Genomic DNA, 27,640 nt, shown 5'->3' with positions numbered 1-27,640 from the left:
ACATTTACTCCAGATAAAACAATAACACTCACTTCTTCATCCTTCAGTGACAGCCACACAACTCAGTCAGAAAAAGAACCATTGTCAACACCAGTAGCTGCCAGTACACTGATCACAGAATGAGCATCCACCTCCCCCACTAGTATTTCTTGGGTTACATCTAAAGTCTCAACAATAGGCAAACAGGAAGAACTAACCACATACCGCTATCTGAGCACATCTTCTCAGTTAACAACAGTGGCATTTTCCCAGACTCACTGGACACAAGGGACAGAGACCACTGGGGGTATTCTTGTCAGCAGCATAAGCTCCAATATGACTCAAACCTTCAAAACAGTCATGTCTGTATCTCCTTCATCTAAGCTATAATAGTTCCAACAAGGCAGTCAACCCCACTGTCTACCAGCATCTTTCCTCAAGAATCATCAGCTATTTCTCAAATAGTTTCCACACAAGACACACACACCACACAAGAATCCCAAACCATGAATTTATTCTCCCTCATGGTGAGCACAATCAAAATAACCTCATCTGCAACTTCTTCATTCAAACCAAGTGGACACTCAACCTCCGAAAGTGTTCCTCAGGGTACATCCACCACAGATGAAGTGACAACCGTCACCCCAGCACCCTCCAGGGAAAGTCACACAACTCAGCCCACTACCACTATCACAGGACTGTGGACAGCACCAACCACCCTGGGAACCTCGGGTGGCACCTCACTTTCCATAACAAGCACCACTAATTCTTCATTCTCTCAATCAGCCCCTGGCCCTGCAGTCATCTGGAGCTCCACCACCCGATTCACAAGTCACCCCAGTCCTCTGTCTGTTACCGGCACTTTGCCAACATTCACAGGCTCCACCATGAAGGCTGAGACATCAGGTAGGGGGGACTCTGGGGTCTTGGTCTCTTACAGTGGCCCAGTTAGCTCAATTCAGCCCAGAGGAACGCCTGAGAGAGAACGGTGCGCTCGCACTGCCCGGCTGGAAGTCAGGCCCATGAGAAGATGAAGTCAGTGGCAGGTATAGTGGGTAACAGGCTCACCATCCCCTCTACCCCAGGAGATAACTGCAGGGGTTGGTTTGGGCATGACCAGAACACAGGTTTCTAGCTGTCTCTCCCAGCTCCTAAAGTCTGTGACTCTCTTAAATTCTACTACTCTCTGACTGTCAGACCCACGCCAGTCTTCTTTCCTTGCCTGCCCAGGAAAAATCACAACCTCACAGAGGGCAGACAGCGGGGGAAGCACAGCATCACTACCCTCAACAACCTCCCAGACCCTTACACCTCCACTCCTGGGACTTCTACAGGTACCCACTCCACAGCTGCACCAGTCCCTGTTAACCCTGGGAAAGGCAAGTGATTCCATAGAGCTAGAGCCTCTCTGCCCTGGGAGGGAGAGGATGGAGCTAGATGTGGTGGTTGTAGTTGTGGCAGCTGGATTGTATCTACCAATGATGGCCCTTGTGAGTTGTTGGGGGTTCTGTGGATCCCTCCACGGCTCCATCTGGGTCATGGGAAGCCCAGCTGCTCTCCCTATCCACCTGATAGGGATGGATAACTGAGTGCTTAGTCTCATCCTGCTTGCTCACAGACTATGTTGTTTCAAATCAGAAGAGCCCTACAGGGGACAATGCAAGAGCATCAGAGTTGGGTGTTGAGGGCTGGCTTTGCACACCATGCTGGGCTAGGAGCTAGAGATATAGAAATGACCAAGGGGCTGTTTAGAGAGAGACAGATCTTCTGCCTCAGTTGATGCCATTAGAGGAACAAGCCCAGGATACTAGGTGCACTTATTGGAAGGCCCTGAGGGAATGTCAGAGGTGGATGCAAGGTGAAGAAGAGGCTTCCTGGAAAGAGTAAATAGGAACTGGGGAGAGGAAGTGCCCCATGTGGGCAGGAGGGTCTAAACAGCTGGAATAAAGGCATGGATAGGAAAAGCAGTCCTAGTGTCACCTGGGGAGGAGATCCCCAAGGAATTTGGGGTTACCAGAAATAAGGTGAAAAGTGCTGAGAAGCAAGGCTGATGTGTGAGAGAATCTTGTAGATAACAGATTGTGTAGATGCCATCACAGCTGGGGTCAGGAAGAAATTTGTTGGAGGCCAGGGGAGCAGTGTAGGGCTTCCCAGGTTGCTCAGTGGTAAAGAATCTGCCTGCCAATGCAGGAGATGCAAGAGACTCTGGTTCAATCCCTGGGTTGGGGAGATCTCCTAGAGTAGGAAATGGCAACCCACTCTAATATTCTTGCCCAGAAAATCCCATGGACAGAGGAGCCTGGCAGGCTAAAGTCCATGGGCTCATCAGGGAAGGCTTCTTGGAGGTGAAATACCCTACCAACCTTAATGACTTTGGGGCTCTTGAGAACTTCCTGCTCCTCTTTGCACCAGCCCAGGTGTTCTCCTCTTCCCCTACGGGCCAAGCGCTGGAGACCGGGAGTTCGTCAGGAGGACTGTGGATTTCACCTCACCACTCTTCAAGCCCCAGATCGGCTTTCCCCTTGGCTCCTTTCTCTCGGATTCCCTCTACGTGAGTCCCCAACTGCAAACCAAAGGACAGGACTCATGACCTGCATTCCACGGGCCCTGCTTCCCCTCCAGGGCTCAGAGATGGCCCTGTGACCATGACCAGCTATGACTATGATGCTTGTCAGGACCCTCCTATGTATCTGCCGCTGGCTCTGTTTACACACACTGTCTTTAATGACAAGGCGCCAGCTGAGGAAGGCAAGGAGTGAGGCTACACCCTGCCCCCCGCCCCTACCACACATACACATGTGGACAGAGTGTTGTCACCTCAGTAGAGAGGTCCTGGGGCCCAGTAATCTCTCCACTGTTTCCATGGCCCCCACCCCCACTTTTTTTGTTTTTTTTTTTTGAGTAGGAAGCCCTACTTTGGGATACTTGACTGATGCTGTTCAAATTTTCTGTAATTATTTTCCTGGTTCCCTGGCCCAAGTACTTCATGTTTCATAGAAGAGGGCTGAATGGCAGTTTTGGCCCTCAACGAGGGGGCAGAGACAGGACACGCTGTGAGAGAGCCACACAGTGATGGAGTGAGAGTATAAATTCTTTCAGCTCTAACTGATATGGCACAAGCTTCAGGCGTGGGGGCCAAGGGGATTTACTCAGAGGCCTCTGCTCTTTGGTGGGCTGGTCTATGGATGGGTCTGCCACTGAAGCAGGACAAAACCTACCACCTTAGGAAGCTCTTAAGATGTGAGGACTGGCCTAAGAATGAAGAGTTTTTGTGGGAAAACTAGGTACCAGGACTCTCCCAGCGGGCAGGGAGATGGATGAGACCATCCATTTCCAGGGGTTGTTGACATCTCCAAGTTCTACCCTCACGAATCCTAGGAGTTGGCCCAAGGCTGGGATGCTCCCTCCCTGAATGCTAACCAGAGGAACCTTTGTGCTCAGTTCACAGATAATGGCCAAATCATTTTCCTGAAGTCAGACTACCAGATATTCTCCTACCCCAACCCTCCCCTTAAAGGCTTTTCAGGCTGGGACTCTGTGGCGATGGTGGCTCCATTCTGGGACGATGCTGATTTCTCCAGCAGCCAGGGAACCGTGTTTTACCAGGTGGGCCTTTCAAAGCTCAGCACACAGGGTTCTCCAGCAGCCAGCAAGGAGAGACAAAGGCCTGTGTGGAGGGCCTTGCAAGTGTTCCTGCTGTCAGAACCCTCCTGTCAGTGGGTGGGAGTTGAAGCTTTTATGAGGGTGGGGAGGAATCTGATTAGGACACAAGCATGTTCGGAAGACTGCAGGTGGTGGATATGGGCTGACCATCCACTGTTTGATTTTAGAATGAGGTTGCAGGGGGTTCATTCTATTAAGGCCGAGTCAAGCAGGGCCCCTGCATTTGCTCCTGGGTTGGGTTAATGGTTCCACTCAGAGAGAGCTCTCAGTGTAGTGAAAGCTACTGCAGGCGAATACTGATTGTGCCCTGGCCATGGACAATACACTGTAGAAGGTCCAAATGTGGAGAAGCACACACCTGTCTTAATGAGCCTCTTGTTGGACCCAGAGAGGTACAAATGGATGCAGGTGGTTGCACCATCAGAGCCAGTTTATGCTAAGAGATGCACAAGTTCAAGTTAGAAGACTTGGGTTTCTGGGTCTTCACAATCCACTTCATACATGCCAGGTTTCCCTGCAGATTGATCTTCAGGTCACTAACTGAAAACATAAGTCTGGAAGGGGGAAGGATGGGAGACATGGGTGGACTAAAGTGAGTAGAAAATGGGGGGTTCCTCAGGAGTATTGAGATGGGATCCTCATTTCCTTTTCCGTATCTGCCTTCTTTTCCTAGGAATATGAGACTCTCTATGATGACTACAACACACTAGTGCAGAAGGTGGAGTCTTCAATTAATATGTTAACAAAGACTGGAAACTACAAAGCCAGGTGGATGCTAAAGATCACGTGGGTTCATGTCCCTGCCTATCCTGCCCGGGTGACCATCGGGGTGAGTGGACCAGTGGGCAGTGTCCTGTGAACCACCTGGAAGTCAGGCATCCTAGAATCCTAAGCAGGGACCACTTTTCTAAACTCCTCTCTGAGTCAAGGACAGATGGCTGATTAGAGCACTTCCCTCCCAGCCCACCTCTCTGCCTCCCTATCCCCCATCCCCACCACCTCCAAACCCCTCTGCTCTGTCTCCTGAGCACTTACCACATGTCAGGGGTGCCTCAGGGCTTTGCTTACATGCCTCACAGTAGCCAGAGCGCTGGGTATTAGAAGACGGAAACGTGGAGCATGCAATTTCTATAAGTAAAAAGTAGCTGTGCTAAGTCACTTAGGTAATGTCTGACTCTTTGTGACCCTATGGACTGTAGCCTGCCAGGTTCCTCTGTCCATGGGAGTCTCCAGGCAAGAATACTGGAGTGGGTTACCATGCTCTCCTCCAGGGAATCTTCCTGATACAGGGATGGAACCCACGATTCTTAAGGCTTCTGTATTGGCAGGCAGCTTCTTTACCACTAGCGCCACTTGGGAAGCCCCCAAAACGGCTGGCTATTGGCAATATTATATGGCTCAATCTAATGTTATTATCCACATATTAGAGATGAGGAAGATGATGGTTAGAGAGGTTAAGCAACTGCTCAAGGTGACCCACCTAGCAGATGACAAAGCCAGCCCTGGAACCAAAGTTTTTCTGACTCCAGACTCTGGCTCTTGATAGAAAAGCATCCATTGGAGAGGGTCCATGCCTCATGCTCCCCCTAGCCTTCCCTCTGGGGTCTCACCACTCTGACAGTTACAGAGTTCTTCCTTGTGTCTGGTTTAAAGTCACCCATTTCTTTACTGGCTCAGCAAGTTCATTGCTTATTCACTATGTAGAAGCACAAAGCTTGAAACCTGCCTTCAGAGAACCTCCAGTCTCACTTGCATGGTTCCTCTATGCTATTCAGAATGAGGGCACATTTGGATGATATCCTTAAATATCCCAAAGGAAGCTCCTCAGGCCTCTTTCAGCTCTGTGAGGTCTTGGCTAATCTCTGTGGTTGCTGAAGCTTTTTCAGACAGACCTTCTTCTAACAGGATTCCAACCCAGAATCCTTTACCTTTCCTCTCTGGAAAGAAGTCACAAAGAAGGCAAATCCATCACAGCAGGTGCTTTGACAGTTAGGGTGGAATCTCTGCAAAATTCCAAACTTGCCTGTATTTTAAGCCCATGCCTTTGCTCTCAGAGGTCTGGAAAAGGTGATGTGGGTGTCAGAGTGGGAATGTGGGATGGGTGATGGGACACCCCAGATCTCTCACAGGCATCCCTGTTTGTCTCCAACCAACCCCCAGACCAACACCTACCAGGCCATCCTTTCCACAGATGGGAGCAGGTCCTATGCCCTATTTCTCTACCAAAGCGGTGGTATGCGGTGGAATGTGACCGGGCGACCGGGCAACCCTGTCCTGATAGGCTTTTCTAGGTAGGACAGGGACGGGCTGGCAGCCCTGAGCAGATAATGAGAGGTGGTGCAGAGCAGGGCTTGCGCTGCACACACACTCTGTCCCCCAGAACTGGGCAGGACTCTTCCTCGCCAATGCTTCTGACTCACGCTGGTTCTGGTTTCCACTTCTTTCTGTTTCAAATGAAAAGATCCCGCTTCACCCTGCCATTCCCTTTCCTATCTCAGTTCCCGTGCATGGTGATGTTAAATTCCAGAGCTTTGACTTCTAGGATTTCCATTGACATTAGCTAACCACTCTTGACTTGTCAAGTATCAGTCAATATTTATTACACCAAGTACTTAACAGGCATTATTTCATTTGACAATCACAACCACCCCATGAAGGAGATACTATTTATTACCCATTCTGCAGGTGAGGACCCTGAGGTACAAATGGATAAGTCATTGCCCAAAGAGATGGAAAGTAAGTAGCAAAGCAGGAAGTCGAATACAAAATATAAGGCTGAAATCTGCCTTCCTGACTTTATTAAAACTTTTTATTTTATATTAGAATATAGCCAATTAACAATATCGTGATAGTTTCAGGTAGATAGCAAAGGGACTCAGCCATACATATACGTGTATCCATTCTCCCCTAAACTCCCTTCCCATCCAGGAACTCCCATCTAGAGTTCCCTGTGCTATACAGTAGGTCTTCGTTGGTTATCCATCTTAAATATACCAATGTGTACCTGTCGATCCCAGACTCCCTAACGATCCCTCCTCCCCAACCTTCCTCCCTAGTAACCATAAGTTTGTTCTCTAAGCCTGTGAGTCTGTTTGTGTTTTGTAAATAAGTTCATTTGTATCATTTCTTTTTAGATTCCACATACAAGTGATATCACACAATATTTTTCTTTCTCTGAATTATTTCACTCAGTATGATAATCTCTAGTTTCTGATGGGCTGAGAATTAACCTCTCACCCAACGGCACCAACAGCTTGTGTGGGGTCAGTGGCAAAGAAAGAAAGAAGAGAGATGGATGGGCTGTGGTTGTGGACGTGTGTTCCCAAGCGTGGGAATGGCTCATTCTCTAACACAACAGTTTTCAACCATGACGTATGTGTAGTCAGTTGTGAAGGTCCCATGTAATCTATTACTGGTAATTGCTGTAAATGCTTTTCTCCTAGAATGTGTTCAGGATTGCCGCATAATTACATTGCTTTCACTTGCTTTTGAACATGCCCTGGAGGAGAAAGGAGTGGAATTATCTAACTAGCTAGGAATTTCACATCATTCTGAGGGCACCCATGGAAGGTGTCACACCCACGTGCGTCATATGTCCCATGTCAAAGAGGAGAAAGGATCCGAGTGGCTGCTCTGAGGCATGACCCAGAGAGTCTGCAGGCCCCACTCGGGTTTCCTCCTTCCTGGAGCAGGGTTTAAGCACCATCCCCTGGGCAGGGGAGTGGGGTGGGATGGGAGTGGGGTGGCACACACATTGTCCTCCTAACTCAAAGACTAGCTCTTAACCTGCACCACCAACCATCCCCTATAGCACCGCCTCTCTGACACCTAGTTGAAGGGAAACTAACAGGAAGGAGGCCTGAAATGTTGCTTTCAACCCCTGTCTCAGGATCAATTCACTGCAGTTTGTGCTCAGATGTGAGATAAATTAGGTCCTCCCACTCCTCCCCCCTGCCTCCTCCCCTCTCCTGCTTAGCAGAGGGGGTCAGTGATTCTGGCTGGCTGACTGACCAACTGGCTCGATAGCTGACAGGCCAACTGATAACTAATGACTGGCTGGACAGACTGGGTGACTGGCTGGTTGACTTGCTGAATGAATGAGCAACTTGCCGACTAAGGGGAAGGACTCTGTGTGTGATGAAGGCCAAATATTCTTTTCTTTTCCCACAGTGGAGATGGGTATTTCAAAAACAGCCAATTGACATTCCATCCAGTATGGGAGAAGTATCGTCCAGACCAATTCCTGGCTTCCAACACAGGTAAAAGCACACCTTATCAGACTGGAGGGACTCAAGTCCTCCTCTGTCTCCCACTCCGTGTGCCGAGACAGTCCTCAAAGGGCAACTCTGCATGTCCACGAAAGGGTGCTTCCACACCCTCTGACCTCCCACAGGTGGGATCTGGACTGGCACTTCCCAGGGAGCAGCATACCTTCTGCACACTCTTGCAGTGCAGAGTGTCCTCCCTGGAATCAGCCCAAAGCCAGCAGGACTATGAGGGGGACCCAGATCCTGGAAGTGAGGACACGGGTATGGCAGGAGGCAGGGACATGAATGGGCAGTTAGGACAAGTCTCCAAGTGTCCTGTCCCAGAGCTGGATGAGAACCCACATGAGATCCCTTAATGGATCTACCAAGAGGAGTTCAGGGGGTCTGACATCCATTCAGTCACCATATATTGAGTACCTGCTGTGTGCTGGAAGCTGTGCTAAGAGCCAGAAGTATGAAAAATTTTAAAAGACCAACTCTATTTGCTCTCAAAGAGCTCTCACTTTGGTAAGAAGGCCAGTACTTTAGGCTCCATGAGCCTCCTCCATGACTTGTACTGTCTGGGGGCACCAAAGGGAAAGAAATGACAGTTTCCAAAGTGTGATAGAACGAAAGATATTTTAGCATTAGAAATTAGCCATGTGGACCATGAAAGCATAAATCCAGTTCTGTTCTGTGGCAAGAAAGCCTAGTAAACAATAAGCCAAGTCGGATCATTGGTGCCATCTGGTGGAGAAAGCTGTTCTATCAGATTGGTGGTGATTTAGTTGCTCAGTCGTGTCTGACTCTTTGTGACCCCATGGACTGTAGCCTGCCAGGCTCCTCTGTCCGTGGGACTCTCCAGGCAAGAATACTGGAGCAAGTTGCCATTTCCTTCTCCAGCAGATCTTCCTGATCCAGGGATTGAACCTGGGTTTCCTGCACTGCAGGAGGATTCTTTACTGACTGAGCTATGAGGGAAGCTCCATCCTATCAGATTAAGGCCCTTCTATCCAGATGCCTCTGCTTGTGACATAAGGGATGTGATTGTGTGTGTGTGTGTGTGTGTGTGTGTGTGTGTTGGGGGAGAATATCTGGTATGTTTCTCCTGATTGTGGAGAAAATACAAAAACAGATATCATAAAAAATGACTATCCTTTTCAAAACCTCATCAAACTTTAATCATCTTGATGATTTCTTCTTTTGTGTGGGAATAGGGTCTAAATCTCATACATTATGTCCTATTGAATTCTGCTGTATTCTGGAGCCCTGTTTCTCACTCATGGCAGCTAGGAGGGCAGTAAATAACTTACAGTTAATTAAATGTCTGGGCTTCCCAGGTACCGCTAGTGGTAAAGAACCTGCCTTCAATGCAGGAGACATAAGAGACTCGAGTTCGACTGTAGCTTGCTAGGCTTCTCTGTCCATGGGATTCTCCAGGCAAGAATACTGGAGTGGGTAACTACTATACCCTTCTCCAGGGGGATCTTCCTGACCCAGGGATCGAACCCAGGTCTCCTGAGTTGCAGGCAGATTGTTTATTGCCCCTCCAATGTGGTACCTCCTTTTTTCCAGCCTGGATGGTTGGGGACCCCCACATCACCACCTTGGATGGTGTCAATTATACCTTCAATGGGCTGGGAGACTTCCTGCTGGTCCGGACCCAGGACGGAAACTCCTCCTTCCTGCTGCAGGGCCTCACTGCCCAGACTGCTCAGCAAATGCCACCAATTTCATTGGCTTTGCTGCTGAATGCCGCTCCAGCAGCCTGCACCCTATCACGGTAAGTTGGAGGTGGGGGCACTCCCCTTACATGGAGCCTTTAGCTCAGGGACCTTCAGCTGGAGACTGAGGCCCAGGTGGAAAAAAAGGAGGAAGGGAAGGGACTAGAGGCAGTGAGGACACATCCTTGCCAGAGCAGTGGTTCAAATCAGGAGTTTGGGATTAACAAGTACACACTACTATAAATAACATAGGCCTTCCCCAGGTGGCTCAGCGGTAAAGAATCCGCCTGCAATGCAAGAGCCACAGGAGTCACGGGTTCGATCCCAGGGTTGGGAAGATCTCCTGCAGGAACGCATGGCAGCCCACTCCAGTATTCTTGCCTGGAGAATTCCATGGACGGAGGAGCCTGGCGGGGCTACAGTCCATGGGGTCACAAAAAGTCAGACACAACTGAAGCGACATAGATACCCAACAAGGATCTACTGTATAGTACAGGGAACGCTACTCAAGATTTTGTAATAACCTATAAGAGAAGAGAATATGAAGAATTACATATATATATATATATTCTATATATGTATGTATGTATGTTTGAATTGCTGTGCTGTACACCTGAAACTAGTCGGACACGATTAAGAGACTTTACTTTCTGACCCCAAAGCCCATGCTCTGTATGCCTAACATGATTTTGTAAATCAACTGTATTTCAATATAAATAAAGAGTCAGCCCTGGAGACAAGGGCTTAAGGTCCTGTGAGACTGAAGAAACAACATCCAGCACCTTTTATTCCTTAGAGTAAAAAAGGTATGATAATAATACCTACCTCACAGGACTGTTGTGAGATTTAAAAGCTAATCTCTGAAACGTACCTTGCTCAGAGCCTGGCCCAGGCCAAGCACCCTCATGCTTGATAGCTAGCATCACCTCATGGTCACACTCCCCATCACTTTCACCATCGTCCAAGCCCCAGGCTCCTTCCGCTGTTTCCGGCCCCATGCAGGTTGGGCTGAGGTCTCTGCCAACTCCCTTCCAGGTTCAATGGCTCCTTAAGCCCAATAACACAATCCATGTTCAGCTCAATAACCAGACCGTAGCATTTGAGGCTAATGGTGAAGATGCAAAAGGTAGGCTGGGCCTCTCCTGCCTCCCTGGCTCAGGGTCGGCGAGGTGCCCAGCTTTGGGGAGCAGGGTGCTGGGGTGGAGAGGCAGTGGTCTTGGGGCGGAGCAGCATGGTTGTCACCCCACGGTCCCTCCAGCAGCCGTGCCGGAGCAACTTCTTCACTGGAGCTAGGCCTTAAACGTCCCTCTTCACGTCTCTCCTTCCTCTGGGGCCTCATCCTCAGCCCCCAGGGAGAAGAGGGTGGGATGGGCCGAGAGCACGTCCTGTGAGTGTGCTTTGTAGTCACTGGAGAAGGACCGTGCGGGGCATCTCCCAGCTGCTTTCAGTCTCTGCAGCTTTAAACTTTACTGCTGACAAGTCCTGGGCCTCCAGGCCTCCAACACTGGCTTTTTGCTCATTTGTCTCCCAGCATTCTAGACCAGGAGATCTTCAACAGCTCTGGAGTCATAATGACCCACTACGGCTCCACGGTATCAGCCAGTTTCGATGGTGCTGTGGCCGTCTCTGTGCTCGCTAGCTCCAACATCCTCCACATCTCCTGCGGCCTTTCGAAGGGGTATCAGAACCACACTGAGGGCCTCATGGGTAAGGAGCGGGCAGCACTCTGCCTCTGCAGCAGAGCTCAGATCCCCAGCCCACAGGCAGCTTCCCCTCCAGTGCACCTGCGGACATCCCGAGGAGGGTTTTCCTTTCTCAGCGGAGGCGGAGGTGGGACCTCTTCAGGGGCCTTTGAGGCTCACTTCCCGTCCTCCCTAAGCTGCAGGCCCAGGGCAGCCGAGGGGCCACTGAGGATGGGCTCTGGAGACCATGGGGCCGGCAGCCACCCTTCCCCCACCTCCCTCTCTCCCTTGGGCTTCACACCCTTCTTCCATCCCCCACATGACCTCCTTTCTTTCTGCACTTCCTCCTTTCCCTGAAACAGAGGGTAGGCTCTGAGGTCATAGTCCTCTCCCCTCCTCCTGAGCAGAGCAGATGCCACCGAAAGGGGCTTCCCAGCCCCCTGCTCCTCCCTACCTCGCTCTGTGCCCTGCTGGATGCTGCCTGGGGGAGGGAGGGCCACCTCCCAGGGTGGCTGAGTCCTGCTCCGTCCCTCAGGTTTCTGGAACGGCAACCCAGATGACGACTTCAGGATGCCCAATGGCTCCACCATACCGAAAAGGAGCTCCGAGGAGATGCTTTTTCACTATGGAATGACCTGTGAGTCTGGGTCTTAGGGTCTTTGAGCAGATGGGGCAGGCCCTGGGTGAAGGAAGCTGCTGTATTGTCTCCCTCAGGCCCATGGGAATGAGACTTCTGTCCTTCATGAGAGAGGAGTAGAAAGGAAGAGACCTGGGGATGCTGGTGCCACCGCAGCTTTGTCCCCGCCACCCCAGATTGGTGCCCTCCATTCCCATCCCACCCACAGTCCTACCTGGAAGAGAAGATGAGGGAGGTGGGTGGACCTCACTCCCTAGAGCAGAGATTTCCAGACTTAGAATCTGGGAGTCACTCTGTCCTCCCCAATCCCAAACTATATAAAGCGAGGGTAAGGGGTGGACATAGGAGGCACGAGTGATAAAGAATCTGCCTGCCAATTCAGAAGACTTAATATACAGGGGTTCCATCCCTGGGTTGGAAGAATCCCCTGGAGAAGGGCATGGCAACCCATTTCAGTATTCTTGCCTGGAGAATCCCATGGACAGAGGAGTCTGGTGAGCTATAGTCCATAGGGTCACAGAGTCAGACATGACTGAAGTGACTTAGCACACAGCACACACAAGGGGTAGACACAATAGAATATAGCTGGAGTCCCACCCTGGTACCACCACCATTGCATCACATAATGTGTTTTAGGGAAAATCAATGGAACAAGTCTTTTTGGCAAGAGGGATGACAGTTTGCCTTCCAGCTTCACTCCTGTCTTCCTTTCACAACTGCTGCGAAACACATCCTTGAATAAAAATTTGACCTCTTCTTGTCATGGAGATGATCAATGCATCTTCGATGTCTTGGCCACAGGAAGCGAAAACCTCGGAAATGACACTAGGGAGATATTTAGACTCTACCAGCAAATGAACACTACCCTGAGTAAGTGGTGTGAGGCCTGGGGAGGTGTGTGCAGAGTTAGGGCACAGATAAGGGGATGCCCTTCCATGACACTCCTTTGAACTACACATTTGTAAAATTTAACAGATTCTTTTGCTCAAGCTATTGCTTTATTCAAACCCTCCCATGACTCCCCAGCTCACTCTGTCCTTAACGATGATCTTCAAAGCCCTATCCAGTCTGATCACATTGCCTCTCCAAACTCTTCTCCTAGGACTTCCAGCCCCACTCCCTCCACACCAGCCCCACTGGCTTCTTTGTATTCCTCAGACATGCCTGGCTCCCTACCAACTCAGTCTGCATGTGCAGTTCTCTTGGCCTGGAACACTTTGCCCCAGGGTACCTGGCAGGCTACCCCAGGTGCCTGGCGCCCCTCACCTCCTTCCGGTTTCTATCCAAATGTCACCTTCTCAGCAGTGCCTTTCTTGGCTAACCTGTCTAAAATTTCACATTCACCCACACTTCCTATTTGCCTTCCCTGTTTTGTTTTTCCTCCTTAGCATCTATAACTATTAGTTAATAACATATTTTCTAATTTTCATAGGCATCTTGTTTATTATTTGTTTGTTGTAGCATCCTTACTACATAGAACAGTGGCAACCATAGAGTAGGTGCTCAATAAATATTTGTTAAGCGACTGGCTGAATGAGTGAATGAATAAACAACGAAATGGAAATAGCAGGGCTCCAAAACACAGACGCCAGTGAAAAGGTTATACTCCCTCTCTGTTCCTGACAAACACAATGCCCGTGATGTTACCCTCATGGTTTTCAGTCCTCTTCCAAATGTAAAACTCCTCAATAGTCTGAACAACACTGTCCTCTGATTCACTTCATATCACACCCAGCATAGCATTCTGATCAGGAAAGAACTTGCAATAAATCCTGTCTGGGGAGAAGGTTGGGCAATACAACTGCAGCCTGATCTTCATGGGTTGTGAGCTGGTGCACAGACTAAGTCCTGTTTCTGGAGATGGGTCCCAGCCCGAGGAATGCCTCCCACAAGCCAGAAGACTGAAAAGAGACGGCCTAGAAGGTAAGGGAGTATCCCGTCTTAAACCTCACATCCCTTCTTTGTGTCTCAGATCAGTACCCACCCTCTATCAAGGGTCCTGATGTGATAAAAGCCTACATGGGACAGACCACAGTAGTTAATTACACCAGCAACGCTAAGGACATCACATTCACCCTCAGAGAAAACTGCACGGACTTCAAGCTCTTTGGTAAGAACACTGGCTGGGGGTTAGCGGCTAAGGTCAGAGTTAAACTTTGGGTAATTTTGCATTATTATATCCTGTGCAACTTCATGTCACTTCTTCACTGGAATATCCAGGACCAGCACTTCTTAGGAATGATTGCTATAATTCAAATAGGTGCCCCACCCCCCAACCCCAGTGAATAGCAGTGATGGGCTTATGGAGATTTGGCCAACTAGTTAGATTGCCTCTGGGCATATACAATTTATTCAAAGATTCATTTCATCTCAGTCTTGAAATATGTTATCATCTTCATGTAATCAACAAATTATTAGAATAAATATACCAATTAACAGGTACTAAATTTAAAACACTGCCTATCTATTAAAAGAAAGATATCACATGGAACAAGATTTAAAGAAATACAAACCTTTATTTGGTCCATTTCTCACTATTTTTATGTTTGTCAACCGTGTTTACCTCAATTTGTCTCTCCTTGTCTGCTTTTCTGTGCTTGGGCCAAGGAAAGCTTCATCTTTCTCTCACAGGAATGGTGTGAAGACCCCATTTCAGGCCTGGAACCATGATCTGGCTCAAGAGTCAAAGCCCAGAGAGCTCCCTGGCAGTCCAGTGTTTAAGACTCAGCACTTACATTTTCACTGCCATGGGGCTGGGTTCAAACCCGGTTGGGGAACTAAGATGCCCCAAGCTGTGCAGCGTGGTTGAAGGAAAAAAAAAAAGAGTCACAGCCCACAGCATGCAACTTGTCTTCTGTTGCCAGCACTAATTAAGCTGGTGACTGTTCTTGGCTAAACCAAAGCCCTTAGGGACCTTATTATGAACTCTGAACACCTCTCTGACTCATTTTCTTTCTCTGTGCATAAGAAGGGACTGCTTTGGCTGCACCCTGTTGCTCTACATGGCATCCTCCCAGGTGTCAAATTAATGGCACCAGGAAATTTTCCCGTCCACTTGGCTCCTATCCTGAAGAGTGATGGCCTAGAAGTTATACTTGTCTGGTCCCTACTATCAGCTCTTCTCAATCTACTATTTTCAGGAGATGTTCTTAAAAACACAAGACATGTTGGATCAGAAGAGTCCTTATTGATAAGTAGCAGTGTTTCACTGTGGTCTGCTGTCTGAAGTTGGCTGGCCAAAATTCTAGGAGATGAGGGCAGTGAAATCAGGGCGATGGTGGGGCTGTTGTGAAGCTGACGTCAGTTTGGCCTGCAGTTTAGCCTGGGGAAGTGTTGGGAGGTTGGGAGGAAGAGTTGGGAGGTTCCTGGCCTTCATCCTCTGTCCCCCTCCTGATGAACCATTCTGGTGCAAGCCCAGGTCTCTTCAAGGGGCAGGCAACTGCCTTCTCCTTGTGGAGTGCTGCCCCACAGCCACTGAGTTGGGCTGGTCCCACCTCCAGTTTGGAGTACAATCAGGACCACCCCAGGAAACTAGCCTTGCTCAAGGAAACGCCAGAGAAGATCAGAGGGGTGGTCTGAGAAGGGTGGGGGAAATCCAACATCTGCACCTGAGGTATCAGACAGCAGAGCAGATGGGGCTCCCAACTCCCAAAGATCTCGTCTTCCTCGGGACAGAGAACGGAACATTGCTATGGACACCAACGTTGCTGGAACCATTTACTCTGGAGATTCTAGCAAGCAGTGCCCAGGGAAACTTGTCATCTGTACTCAAGCCAAGGACAGTGGTCTGTGAGTGCAAGGCAGAGAGCCAGTGTTTGTACAACCAGACCAGCTGGGTGAGCAACTCCTCCCTAGAGGTGAGTGTTAGAGAATGGAGTAGGGGCAGTTTCCCTGTGGAGGGGAAAGGAAGTGGGAATTGAAAGGATATTTTCCTTCAGCCCCTTTGTATCAGGTGTGTGTTGGGAGGTGGGTAGTGAGTAGAGCAGATACCAATCTCGGGTCACAAACTTATGAAAGTATACGAAAGAACTTTCTTTAATGCTTGTAGCTCAACTGAATTTTTATCTCCCAGCTCCCATTCAGCCAGGTTGGTAGGAAACTTCCACCTCAGGCTTTCTTGGAGTTTCCCAGTTGTTTCCAACTCCATGGTTCTGGAATAAGGCAGTGAAGCATGGGGTAGGAAGGTGCCTGTGCAGTCCCTGGGCCTGAGTCTACACAGATTCCAGCTCCAAGAGCCCTCCCTTCAGGCTCCATGGCTTCTGTACTTTGCTCAGACAAAAGAAATCTCCTGTAAGTTGGCTTAGGGTCCCATCTGCATAGAAGCACTGCACAGATACTTTTTTTTGGTGGGGGGGGGTGGGGGGGTCATTTTTACAGTATTGGGAAGAGAAGTACAGATCCCCTCTGATCTTAGTCCCCTCCAAACCCTTTTTTCCCCCTTTTACTCTCTTCCTCCAACTGAAAGAAGCATCTCTTTCGCAGTTGGGAGAAAATCCTTCTCCATTCAAGTTTCTAGCCAAGATACCTGGCTTAAGTAATGGATTTGGCCCCATCTCTTTTGTTTTTTCTTGTCACTTTTGAGAGCAGCCAGAAAGGAAAGTGTTTGGCTGGCAACACCCCATCACCCACCACTTCTTTCACGTCTTACACATACACACCCTCCTCCTGAAGCATGAGCAGAGAATCCCCACTTGAAAGGACCGAGATAAAGGAGTCCAGAAAGCAGAAAATGAAAAAAATACAGATTGGGGGGGGGGGTTAAAATCCATATAGTATTTTAGATATCCCAAGATACCTAGTCTTGACAGTAGAAAGTGTTGAAAGGTTCCATTTCAGGGAGCTTTCACGTGTCATCCAGTAGGGGAGATAGAAAAGAGAGACATGAACTTGATGAGAATCTGGTTGCTTCCCCCACTGTGCCCTTGTTCTAGTTACTGCTTGCTCTCAGTAATACCCTGCTCAGCAGCAAGCCTCCTTCTTCTTGGTTGGGAGTCAGCAAGGGAAAGGAGAGCAGCAAACTGTGGCTTACGTGGGATCCAGTATTCCAGAGATGGTAAAATATTGTTTTAGCCACCGTCTTACTCTAGAAAGGATTTCAGGCAAGGGGATTTGCTGTGAGAGGGAAGAGGCTGGGACCCCAGGGCAGGGGCCGGGCACAGAGCTCAGGATGGCCCAGGGAGGCCACACAGCCTGGAGGACAGACAGCCTGCCCTTGACAGGGTCGGGTGGGCCCAGGGCCTGTTCGAGAGGGTGGTCAGTGGATACCGACATAATTAAGACAGGGACGTGGGATCCATTGGTTTTCAGACCAACAGGGTGGGTTACAGCAACACCCCAGAAACCCTTAATGGTCCAGCTCCTTGGCCGCCCAGTGATCAGCAACCCATTCTAGGCAGCGGACTGCAAGTGCGATGGCAATAACTCTGGTCGCTACTGCAACTACTCCAAGGACCCCTGTGATGAGCAGTGCTTCCCGAATGTGAAGTGCATTTCTGGAAAGGGCTGCAAGGCCTGCCCCCCGAACCTGACTGGGGATGGACGTCACTGTGCATGTGAGCTGGGAACGAGGGCTTGGCAGGAGGAGGTTCTGGGGACAGATGACGTCTCGAGGGAGGGCCTAACACAGCTGGGCAAAGCATTTCTCCCCACACTACAGTGAGCCTCTAGAATGTTCAGTGCAGGTAGGTGTGGTAAGGAGGCGAGGTGGGTATGGTAGGTGTGAAGCTGAAGGAGAAGAGGTTGTACAAGCATGGGGGAGGGACCAGAGCAGAGCAGCCCTGAGTCACTGTTGGGAGAAACCCAGGGCAAGAGACTGAAGATGGCCTGGAGAGGGAAGACTTCCAGCAGTATCCAGGGAACCAGAAGCCAGTGGGGTGGGCCCTCAGGCTCCTGGGGATTTTCAGATATGCCAGGCCCAGGGTCTCTGCATTTCCCCAGTCAGGACATTTGGGGACAGAGGCTGCTGTGGGCATCTGGCAGCATGGGTGCCTCATCTTTCCTTTGAGTCCTCCTCCCACCATGACCTCCTTCCTTGACCTCTGAGCCACCAGAGTCACTGGGGACATCACGGTGAGGTGTCCACTAAGCCCCTGAAGTGCCTCAGTGAAATCTAGGGACCATTACATCTTTGGAGCAGAGACCAAAGAGGGTAAAACTACAGCCTCATAAATGCAGAAAAGGGGATGGAAGTGAAGAAAACAGGCTGGTGGGCTTTCCTGAAAGAGGGTCCTTTCCTGATGGGGAGGGTCTAATAAACATTCCATTCCCTCAGCGGAAGTGAGAGAACCCTTACCTGGCAGAGAAAAAAAGGGTTACCTGGCAGAGAAAAAAAGGGTTGCCTGGCAAAGAAATGCCTGGAAAAAGAAGGATAGTTTGGGGTTCAAACAGAACATAGTTTAAGTGGGCTTTGTGAGAAAGAAAGCTAGCCTGTCCTGGGAGCAGGTTTCCGTGGGCTGGGGCCTGCCCCCTGCTGCCTAGTGTGGTGCTGCTGACCTCTCAGCTCCCCCTGCAGCTCTGGAGGAACCCTTCCTCTGTCAGAACGAGTCCTGCCCTGAGAACTACTGCTACAACAACGGCCTGTGCTCCATCTCCCACACTCTGGGCTGCCAGCCCATCTGCACCTGTCCTGCGGCCTTCACCGACGCCCGCTGCTTCCTGGCTGGGAACAATTTCACTCCAACCGTCCATCGAGGTTAAGACCAGATCCTCTGCCATCCCCACTTCTCTCACCTTGGGTGAAGATGGGGGACTCCAGGGGCCAGGCTAAGTCCCTCAAACCCACAGGACAGAGCTCCAGATTTCCCTCAGGTGGTGGTAGCTTGTAGGCTATGGGAGTGAGTGGGAGGCAACTGTCACAGCGGGAATCGCCGGCCTCAGCGGTCTGCTGAGTAAAGATTGAAGGTGACCTCACAGCTCAGCACAAGTCGGGGGAACCGTGACCGTAGTCCAGCGTACACTAGCGTGAGGGTCAGCAGACTTGGCCGCTTCTTCTGTGACCTTCTGTCAGTGTAGGATAGGGTGGTCTCTGGGCTGGGTAAACCTGTGAGGTGATTATAAATCTGCTTTTCCCATCTCCAGAGCTTCCTTTAAGGATCATCCAGCTCTCGCTCATTGAAGACGAAAATGCCTCCCAAGCAGATGTCAACGCCTCGGTCAGTGCTTCAGGCCAGCTCTGGGTGGGGCGCGGGCCTTGGCAGGTTCAGGCAAGGTTTTAGCCCTGGCTTGTGCCTTCTGAGTGTCAACTGGAGTCCATCTGAATTCTACTGCCAGAGGAGGCAGGAGCCTCTTGTTCCAGAGAAGGCTGAGGGTGAGGAAGGCAGGAAGGCCCAGGATGAAGATTTCCAAGAGTGCTGAAATGGCCAACTTGCAACGAATAGAGTCCAGGGTGACCGGGTCAACACGTCCTCTCCTTCTGAGCATCCCTCGGGACCTGCACTTGGATATTATATGGAAGAAACAGGGCATTTCACATCCAGGAAACCTTCCTTGACTTCCCTAAGGGGCTTCCTCTTCCTGGCTCCCATGCCCTAGTCCATTGCCCAATCACAGGCACAGTAGCACAGTAGTTGTTCCTGAGGCTCTAGAATCCTGCTGCTACTGCTGCTCAAGTTGCTTCTGTCGTGTCCGACTCTGTGCGACCCTACCAGGAGCCTGCCAGGCTCCCCTATCCCTGGGCTTCTCCAGGCAAGAAAGCTGGAGTGGGTTGCCATTCCCTTCTCCAGAGGATCTTCCCAACCCAGAGATCGAACCCGGGTCTCCTGCATTGGCAGATGGATTCTTTACTGCTAAGCCACCAGGGAAACCCATATAGAATCCTAGCTGGGCTCAAATCCTGGTACTACCACTCACTAGAGCAGGTATAATGATTAGACAAATTATTTGATCTTCCATCTGTAAAAATAGAAATGATGATAGTACTTAGGTCAATGGTTTGTATGAAGGTTTAAATGATGATGTAAAGTGCTCGGTTCAGTGCCTAGAACACAATGTGTTAAAAAAGAATATCCAAATAACTATTACTGCTGCTATTACTACTACAGCACTCTACACTCTGTTTGGTAAAATCTGTTGACATTTGTCTACTGAGTCACACTATGACCTTTGAGAATGGGCTGTTCCTAAGTCATACTGACATCCCCCGCACCTGACTGTCCCCTGCTGCTGCTGCTGCTGCTGCTGCTAAGTCGCTTCAGTCCTGTCTGACTCTGTGTGACCCCACAGACGGCAGCCCACCAGGCTCCCCCGTCCCTGGGATTCTCCAGGCAAGAACACTGGAGTGGGTTGCCATTTCCTTTTCCAGGGCATGAAAGTGAAAAGTGAAAGTGAATTCGCTCAGTCGTGTCTGACTCTTAGCCACCCCATGGACTGCAGCCCACCAGACTCCTCCATCCATGAGATTTTCAAGGCAAGAGTACTGGAGTGGGGTGCCATTGCCTTCTTCGGACTGTCCCCTAGGTCTGACTAAATATAATCAATGTTCAATATACACGTGGGGAGAGAATGAATGGGTAAGTCAGGAATTAGAGGCAGGTCAGGGGCTATTCATTGAAAGTCCTTCATTCACCAACAAACTTCTATTAAGCAGGGATGTGTGCCAGTCACCAGACTAAGCTGGGGTGTGGGGATGAAGAAGTGATAAGAAACATTCTGCTGGTCCAGTGTCCTCATATTCAAAGAAGGAAATAGGGAATTCCCTGGTGGCGTAGTGGTTAGGATTCTGAGCTTTCACACCTGTGACCTGGGTTCAATCCCTGGTCAGGGAACTGAGTTCCTGCAAGCCAAGGGGCTCCACTAAAAAAAAGAGAGAGAGAGAGAGAGAGGGAGGAATAAGTTCATTAAAGTGGGAAGGGTCTTCTCTGTGGGCTGGGCCTCACTCTTGCTTCCACTCCCCACCCAACCCCCATCTCTGCCCTAGGTGGCCTATAGACTGAAGAACCTGGAAGTGTGGGCCTTTCTCTGGAACAGACAAGTGGATCAAACATAAGCGGGACTGTCCCTGCCTGGTCCCTGGGTCCTCCCCCAAACGCCTCTCCCCTTGGCGCCTCACTGTGCCCCTCCCATACAGTAAACCCTCAACAGCACCAGCCTCAGGAAGCTCCCTTCACCACTGGAACATCATCTCTGCGTTCCAGTACCACCCTAAGGGCCTGTCATTGACTTCCTGAACAACCGGCTGCTGGACGCGGTGGTGAAGGCCTTCTTACCCCCGGCTCCCCAGATGAGGGGGAAGAGAAGTGGCAGGCCCAGGAACAACGTGGCCTTCCACTCCATCTCCAGGAAGGACGTGTACAGTGTGAAGGCTCGTGAGTCACTATTTGGGGGATAGCTCCTGGGATAGGTGAGGGGGGAGGTAGGCAGTGGGAGCTTGTCACAGGTCTGCAGCCCACACAAACCCATGGCTGAAATGTATTCTATAGTGGGCCACAGATAAGAAGCAAGTCAATTTAGTTTTTTTGTTGTTGTTGTTGTTTGTAATTTTTGAGAGAAATTGTGAACATTTTACCCACTAGTCTTCTATATTCAAGAACAGGAGCACAAAGTACTGCTTGGTGAGTCCCCATGTGTACAATCCCCAACTGCTGCTTTCCATCGCTGCCAAGGGTTTTCTCTCTCTAAAACTGTTAATGATTTGGTTAAAAGGCCATTGCACTTTATAAACATAAACGAAGACATTATTTCTGCCTTTGCCCCCCACATGGAGATAGTTAAATTGAAACCTGGAGACCTGGCCCAGGGGCAGAGAGACTCCCTCCCTGAAAAAGTGTGACCCTCTGCAAAAGCCATCCCCAATCCAGGTCTCAGTACCCCCACCTGGAAAATGAGGTGGGATTTCTGAGGTCCCTTTCAACTCTGACAGCCCCTAATTATGCTGGAACAGGAATAATATCTTGGTTGGCAAACTTGCCAGAGAAGGAAAGAAATAGCTCACCCTATTTTTTGAAGTCAGGCAGAGAGCTGGCAGGGACTATGCTAAATCCAACAGAAGCTGCTGTTACTTGGATCAAACAAGAGCTTCTTCTAGAATCCAGGCTAAGGCTCCTCCCTCCCAGCGGCAAAAATTTGAAATCCTTCAAACTACTATGTGTATATGTGTGTGTGTTTGGGGATGGGGGGAGGTAGGGTTGGGGATAAAGGAATAACTACTCCAGACCTGATTGACTTTTAGTAGCAAAAACAAAAACCCCACAATTTTTATGACACAAGTACAATATATTTATTATAGAAACTTCAGGAAACACAGATTAACAAAAAGAAAAAAAAATTACCTATAATCCCAAACCCAAGAGACAAATTCATTTTGCTCATATTCTTTTGAACTTTCTTGTATGCATAGGAACCCTCACACATATCAATTTATTTATTTTTTTTAAGATAAGAGGATCAAGTCATGCCTAATGTTTGATAACCTCCTCGTTACTCAAATTGTGAACATAATGCCTTGTCTATTGTATACACATTCCATTGGATATTTTATAACACACAATATTCATTGGAAGGACTGATGCTGAAGCTCCAATACTTTGGCCACCTCATGCAAAGAGTTGACTCATTGGAAAAGACCCTGATGCTGGGAGGGATTGGGGGCAGGAGGAGAAGGGGACAACAGAGGATGAGATGGCTGGATGGCATCACCAACTCAATGGACATGAGTCTGAGTAAACTCCGGGAGTTGGTGATGGACAGGGAGGCCTGGAGTGCTGTGATTCATGAGGTCGCAAAGAGTCGGACACAACCGAGTGACTGAACTGAACTGAACTGAACATACGTGCTATATTTTAAACAGAATGTTATACTAACAGTGACTAGTTATTGAGGGTTACTGTGTCAGGCATCAACTGAGTACTCTGCATATATTATCTCATTTAAACATCGAAGCAAGGTAGTTTCCTTTTAAAAATAAGGAAACTGAGGTTGAAAGAGTTAAGAAACTTCTCCCAAATCACACAACTAGTTAGCAGTAGAGTTTGAGTTTCAGTTCAGTCTGGCTGACTTCAAAGCATACGCTCTTAACCAATGCATATCTGGAGCTCATCAGTTGCACAGTATGCTTTGTTTAACAAAACCACTCTCATGAAACGTTGCTGCTCTTATAAACCATGCTTCTCTGAACCTTCATGAACATATGTAGTTTTCCTGTGGTTTCCAATTATGTCTCAGGATAAGTGCCTGAACATGCAATTCTTCTTCGAAAAAGTATAGGCTTGCTATTAATCGGTTGCTTTCCATGTTCCCTTGCGTCCTACCCGACAGTGAATGTGAGCATGCTGGCAACTTACTTCCAATGCAATGGCTACAAGGACTACCACCTGGTCTGCAGCCCCCAGGGTGGCTTCACCTGCGTGCCCCCCTGCAGTCAGGGCTACTGTAAGCACGGAGGCCAGTGCCAGCACCTGCCGGATGGGCCCCGCTGCAGGTACCTCATGGTGTCTGAAAATTAGGATGATTCCCTTTGCCACTGAGAGAACAGGGATCAGAGAAAAAGGGAAATGGAAAAAAATGTCTGAGTGCCCACACTGGGTGGAGAATAAAGATAGTCTATTACCTCTGCAACTCAGACCAGCTACTGGGGGGCAGGTGATATGCCCATTTTAAAGATGAGAAAACTGCAGCTTAGAGAGGATAAGAAACCCAGTAAGTTAAGTAGCAGTATTCAGGCTCCAAAGCCAAACCCTTACACATGATTTTACTTCTTGGGTGGAGAGCCTGCTGTCTCCTGGTGGAAATGGAACCCTCTGTCTTGGGTCTAGACCCGGCCCTCCTTAAGATTACTACTCAAGGGTGGTCCTCTCAAACTAGCGCCCTTTGTCCTGTTGTCTCATCACCAATAGTGAGGGGAGCGCGATGAGCCAAAGGCCTACTAAGGAGAAGGGCAGCGCCACCCGGGCCCTCTTATCACAAGAGCGCCCTCTGTCTTCGCTAGTACCCACTACACTTGCAGATACAACCAGCCCGCTCCGCACCGGGTCCATGGAGGACTAGGGGCAGGGCTGGGTTTGTGTCTGCGCATGCTCACCTGCGACCAGCCCCGCCCCCTCCCTGCGGTCCGGGTGGAATGGACCTTCTGTGAATTCACCCCACAGCTGCCTGGGTTGCCCGGGGTCTTCCATCATCTGGGCAGCAGGGCTGACTCCACCCGTCCCCTAGATGGGGGCCCAGCCTGCCGGGAACACCTCCTCCTTGGCAGGAGAGGGGGGATGGGGAGGATCAGCGCCAGCCTCCTCCCCTGCTGACCGCGTCCCCTCTGTCCCCAGCTGTGTGCCCTCCTCCATCTACACGCCCTGGGGCAAGAGCTGTGAGCAACTGAGCATAAAATTCCGAGCCTTCTTCGGGATCCTCTTCGGGACCCTGGGTGCCGTCTTGCTGCTGGGGGTCGCGGTGTTTGTGGTCCTGCGCTGCTGGGGCCGCTCCTGGGCCCGTTTCTCCTACCCGCTGGACTCCGAGAGCTGAGGCCTCGCGTCTAACACAAACACCGGCCTAGGATACCTCCGGACCCACCCCAGCTTCACCTGTACACACTTTCAGGCATCGTGCTTTTGGGATACTGAAAAAGGAAGATGACTGATGACGATTCATTATTCTTCAAGAAGAATGATTAATGGGAATGAATAATAAAGACCACACCTGGTTAGTACGGAAGACACAGAGGCTGACAGGAAGAGGTCATAAAGATCTACTCTATAAATAGATGGGTTCTCACCAGACCTAGCCACAGAGAGACCCACAGAAACACAGAAGTCACATATCAGAGTTGATGAGGTGGTGGCTCTAAATTAAAACCCAAAATACATTTGCATACAAAACTCTCCAGTTCACTTCTAATTAAAGCCTATTTAAATAAAATCCCTCTGGCTTTTTGTATTTCCAAAGTCATGGATTTCATTCATGATTTTCCTCTGGTGGCTGAGGGCCTTGGCACGGAGGGTGGAGGGAGCAGAGGTCAATTGGACTCAGTCCTCCTTCAGCCCTCAGTTACTCCATGTTGGGAAGTTGGGTTGCTCCAGCCCAGACTTGGATCTTTTCTTCAGCCTCCACATCACTTTCTTCCCCTCCCCACAACACAAGCCAACGCCTGGCTCTCTGAGGAGGATGGTGAAGATATCCCAACAAGGAGTATCCCCAACTTTTTCCGAGGATCCCTCCCTGCCTTGCTGGTCTGCTGCTGACTGTGTTCCCTGGAGGAAGGATTGAATCATGACAGCTCCCTTTCCAGGAGCCACTCCATTCTTAGATCTAGGGTCCCCAACCCATGATGTGCTTTCTCTGTCCTTTCCTGGGTCCCGGTCAGAGCTTTTGAGCTGCCCCATCCCATATTCCTTAGCTTCATTCTGCTTGTTCCCAGGAACCTGATCAATTTCCACCCCATCCTTCTCTCTTAGCAGGCAAAATTTCATCCATATCTGGTAGAACAACTCCAGCAACAACTGGTTCACACCTCCTTCGTCTAGAGCACCTCAGTTCCAACTCTATGCAGAGACTAGGTAGTTGCCTTTTCTTATCCCAAACCCATGAAGAGAGAGAGAATCTGATTGGTCCAGCTTATGTCAGTTGTCCATCCCTGATCCAGTCAAGTGTAGCCATAAGGTATAAAAGGTGGTCACATGATACAAACTTGATGTTCAAGCTCAGACTTGTAGATGTGTGTGAGTGATGTTGAAGGAAGTTCCCAGAGAAACTTGATCTCTGATCTGAGCAGAGGCTCCAAACTGCTTTTCATTAGAGAATGACTTCTCCCAGCAGATGAAGCTCCTGTCACTGTGTACAAGGCTATTGTTTTACCTTCAAATGCCCCATAGTGTAATCAAGTCTCCACATAGAATCACATTCGTTTAATCGCAGCATTCATGTGTCAAGAATTAAGCACATTGAAATTTCCTAGTAGTCCAGTGGTTAGGACTTTGCACTTCTGCTACCTCCACTAGAAGGGGCATGGATTCAATCCCTGATTGGGGAACTAAGATCCTGCATGTTGCATGGTTCAGTCAACAAAAGAAAAAAAAAGAATTAAGCACATAGCTCAAATGGGTTCACTGGTGAATTCTATTTAACTTTTCAGGAAGAAATTCTACCAACTCTATAATCTTTCAGAAGACTGAAGCAGAGGAAGTCTTCCTAACTAATTCTGTAAGATCAGCATTTTCCTAATAATAAAACCAGAAACACATCAGAAGAAAAAAACTATACATTAATCTCTCATAAATACAGATGTAAAATTCTCAACAAAATATTAGCGAATCAAATCCAACTATGAATAAAAGTATTATACACCACAACTGAGTGGCATTTATCCCAGGTCTGCAAGGTTGGTTCAGCATTTTTAAATAAATTAATGTAATTTATCATGTCAGAAGACTGAGAAAGAAATCATATGATTGTATTCATAGATGCAGAAAAAGCATTCAACAAAATTCACCACCTTTTTAAGTACTTCCCAGGTGGCTCAACTGGTAAAGAACCTGCCTGCCAACACGGGAGGCATAAGAGGTGTGGGATCCATTCCTGGGTCAGGAAGATCCGCTGGAGGAGGGCAGGGCAACCCACTCCAGTATTCTTGCCTGGAGAATCCCATGGACAGAGGAACCTAGCGGGCTACAGTCCATGGGGTCTCACAGAGTCGGACACAACTAAAGTGACTTAACACAGTGCAGCGCACAGCATAACACAATTTTATGACCAAAATTCTCAGCAGACAAGGAATAGAGGAGAACTTCCTTAACTTGATAAAACCTTCTTTCTCTTTCTCTCCAAAAAATCCTACAGCTAACGTCAAACTTAATGCTGAGAAACTCAAAACTTTCCAGCTAAGATCAGAAATAAGACAAGGATGTCCCCCTCTAGCTTCTCTTGCCTCTAAGGCAAGAATGTCCAAAATCACTGTAGATGGTGACTGCAGCCATGAAATTAAAAGATGCTTGCTCCTTGGAAGAAAAGCTATGACCAACCTAGACAGCATATTAAAAAGCAGAGACATTACTTTGCTGACAAAAGTCTGTCTAGTCAAAGCTATAGTTTTTCCATTAGTCATGTGTGGATGCGAGAGTTGGAATATAAAGAAAGCTGAGTGCCAAAGAACTGATGCATTTGAACTGTGGTATTGGAGAAGACTCTTGAGAGTCCCTTGGACTCCAAGGAGATCCAACCAGTCCATCCTAAAAGAAATCAGTCCTGGATATTCATTGGAAAGACTGATGCTGAAGCTGAAACTCCAATATTTTTGCCAGCTGATGCCAAGAACTGACTCATTTGAAAAGACCCTGATGCTGGGAAAGATTGAGGGCAGGAGGAGAATGGGATGACAGAGGATGAGATGGTTGGATGGCATCACCAACTAGATGGACATGAGTTTGAGCAAGCTCCAGGAGTTAGTGATGGACAGGGAAACCTGATGTGCTGCTGTCCATGGGATCAAAAAGAGTTGGACATGACTGAGCAACTGAACTGAACTGTCACCTTCTTACCACTACTTTTACTTGTACTGGAAGTCCTAATTCAGTAAGACACACACACAAAAAAAATTGGGAAGGAAGAAATGAAGCTATCATTGTTCATAAATGACATGATTGTCTATGTAGAAAATTTGAAAGAATTTTTTTAAAACCTTATAAAACTATTAAACAACTATAACAAGGTTGTAGGATACAAGATACACAAAAGTCAATTATTTTCCTTTATGCCAACAATGAACAAACAAAATTTGAAATTAAAAGCACA

General features: G+C 48.9%; 1 protein-coding gene across 1 annotated transcript; it reads left to right on the top strand.

The window, feature by feature from the left end:
* The first annotated feature begins 866 nt into the window (after nt 1–866).
* MUC4 (mucin 4, cell surface associated) lies at nt 867–26,688 on the top strand. The gene is given in 24 exon segments (XM_065942113.1): nt 867–885; nt 1,210–1,284; nt 1,287–1,358; nt 2,397–2,530; nt 3,421–3,585; nt 4,316–4,471; nt 5,803–5,933; nt 7,813–7,901; nt 9,465–9,599; nt 9,602–9,672; nt 10,649–10,739; nt 11,153–11,320; nt 11,831–11,932; nt 12,569–12,802; nt 13,905–14,042; nt 15,608–15,789; nt 17,325–17,484; nt 18,444–18,623; nt 19,010–19,083; nt 20,847–20,923; nt 20,997–21,070; nt 21,073–21,234; nt 23,183–23,345; nt 24,184–26,688. Coding segments are annotated over 24 exon segments (3,048 nt in total). The 3' UTR covers nt 24,380–26,688.
* Nucleotides 26,689–27,640: the final 952 nt, after the last annotated feature.

The sequence above is a fragment of the Muntiacus reevesi genome, chromosome 8 (assembly GCF_963930625.1).
Source record: "Muntiacus reevesi chromosome 8, mMunRee1.1, whole genome shotgun sequence".
Lineage (NCBI taxonomy): Eukaryota > Metazoa > Chordata > Mammalia > Artiodactyla > Cervidae > Muntiacus > Muntiacus reevesi.
The sequence above is the reverse complement of the archived record's forward strand: the minus strand, read 5'-3'. Positions and strand labels throughout refer to the sequence as shown.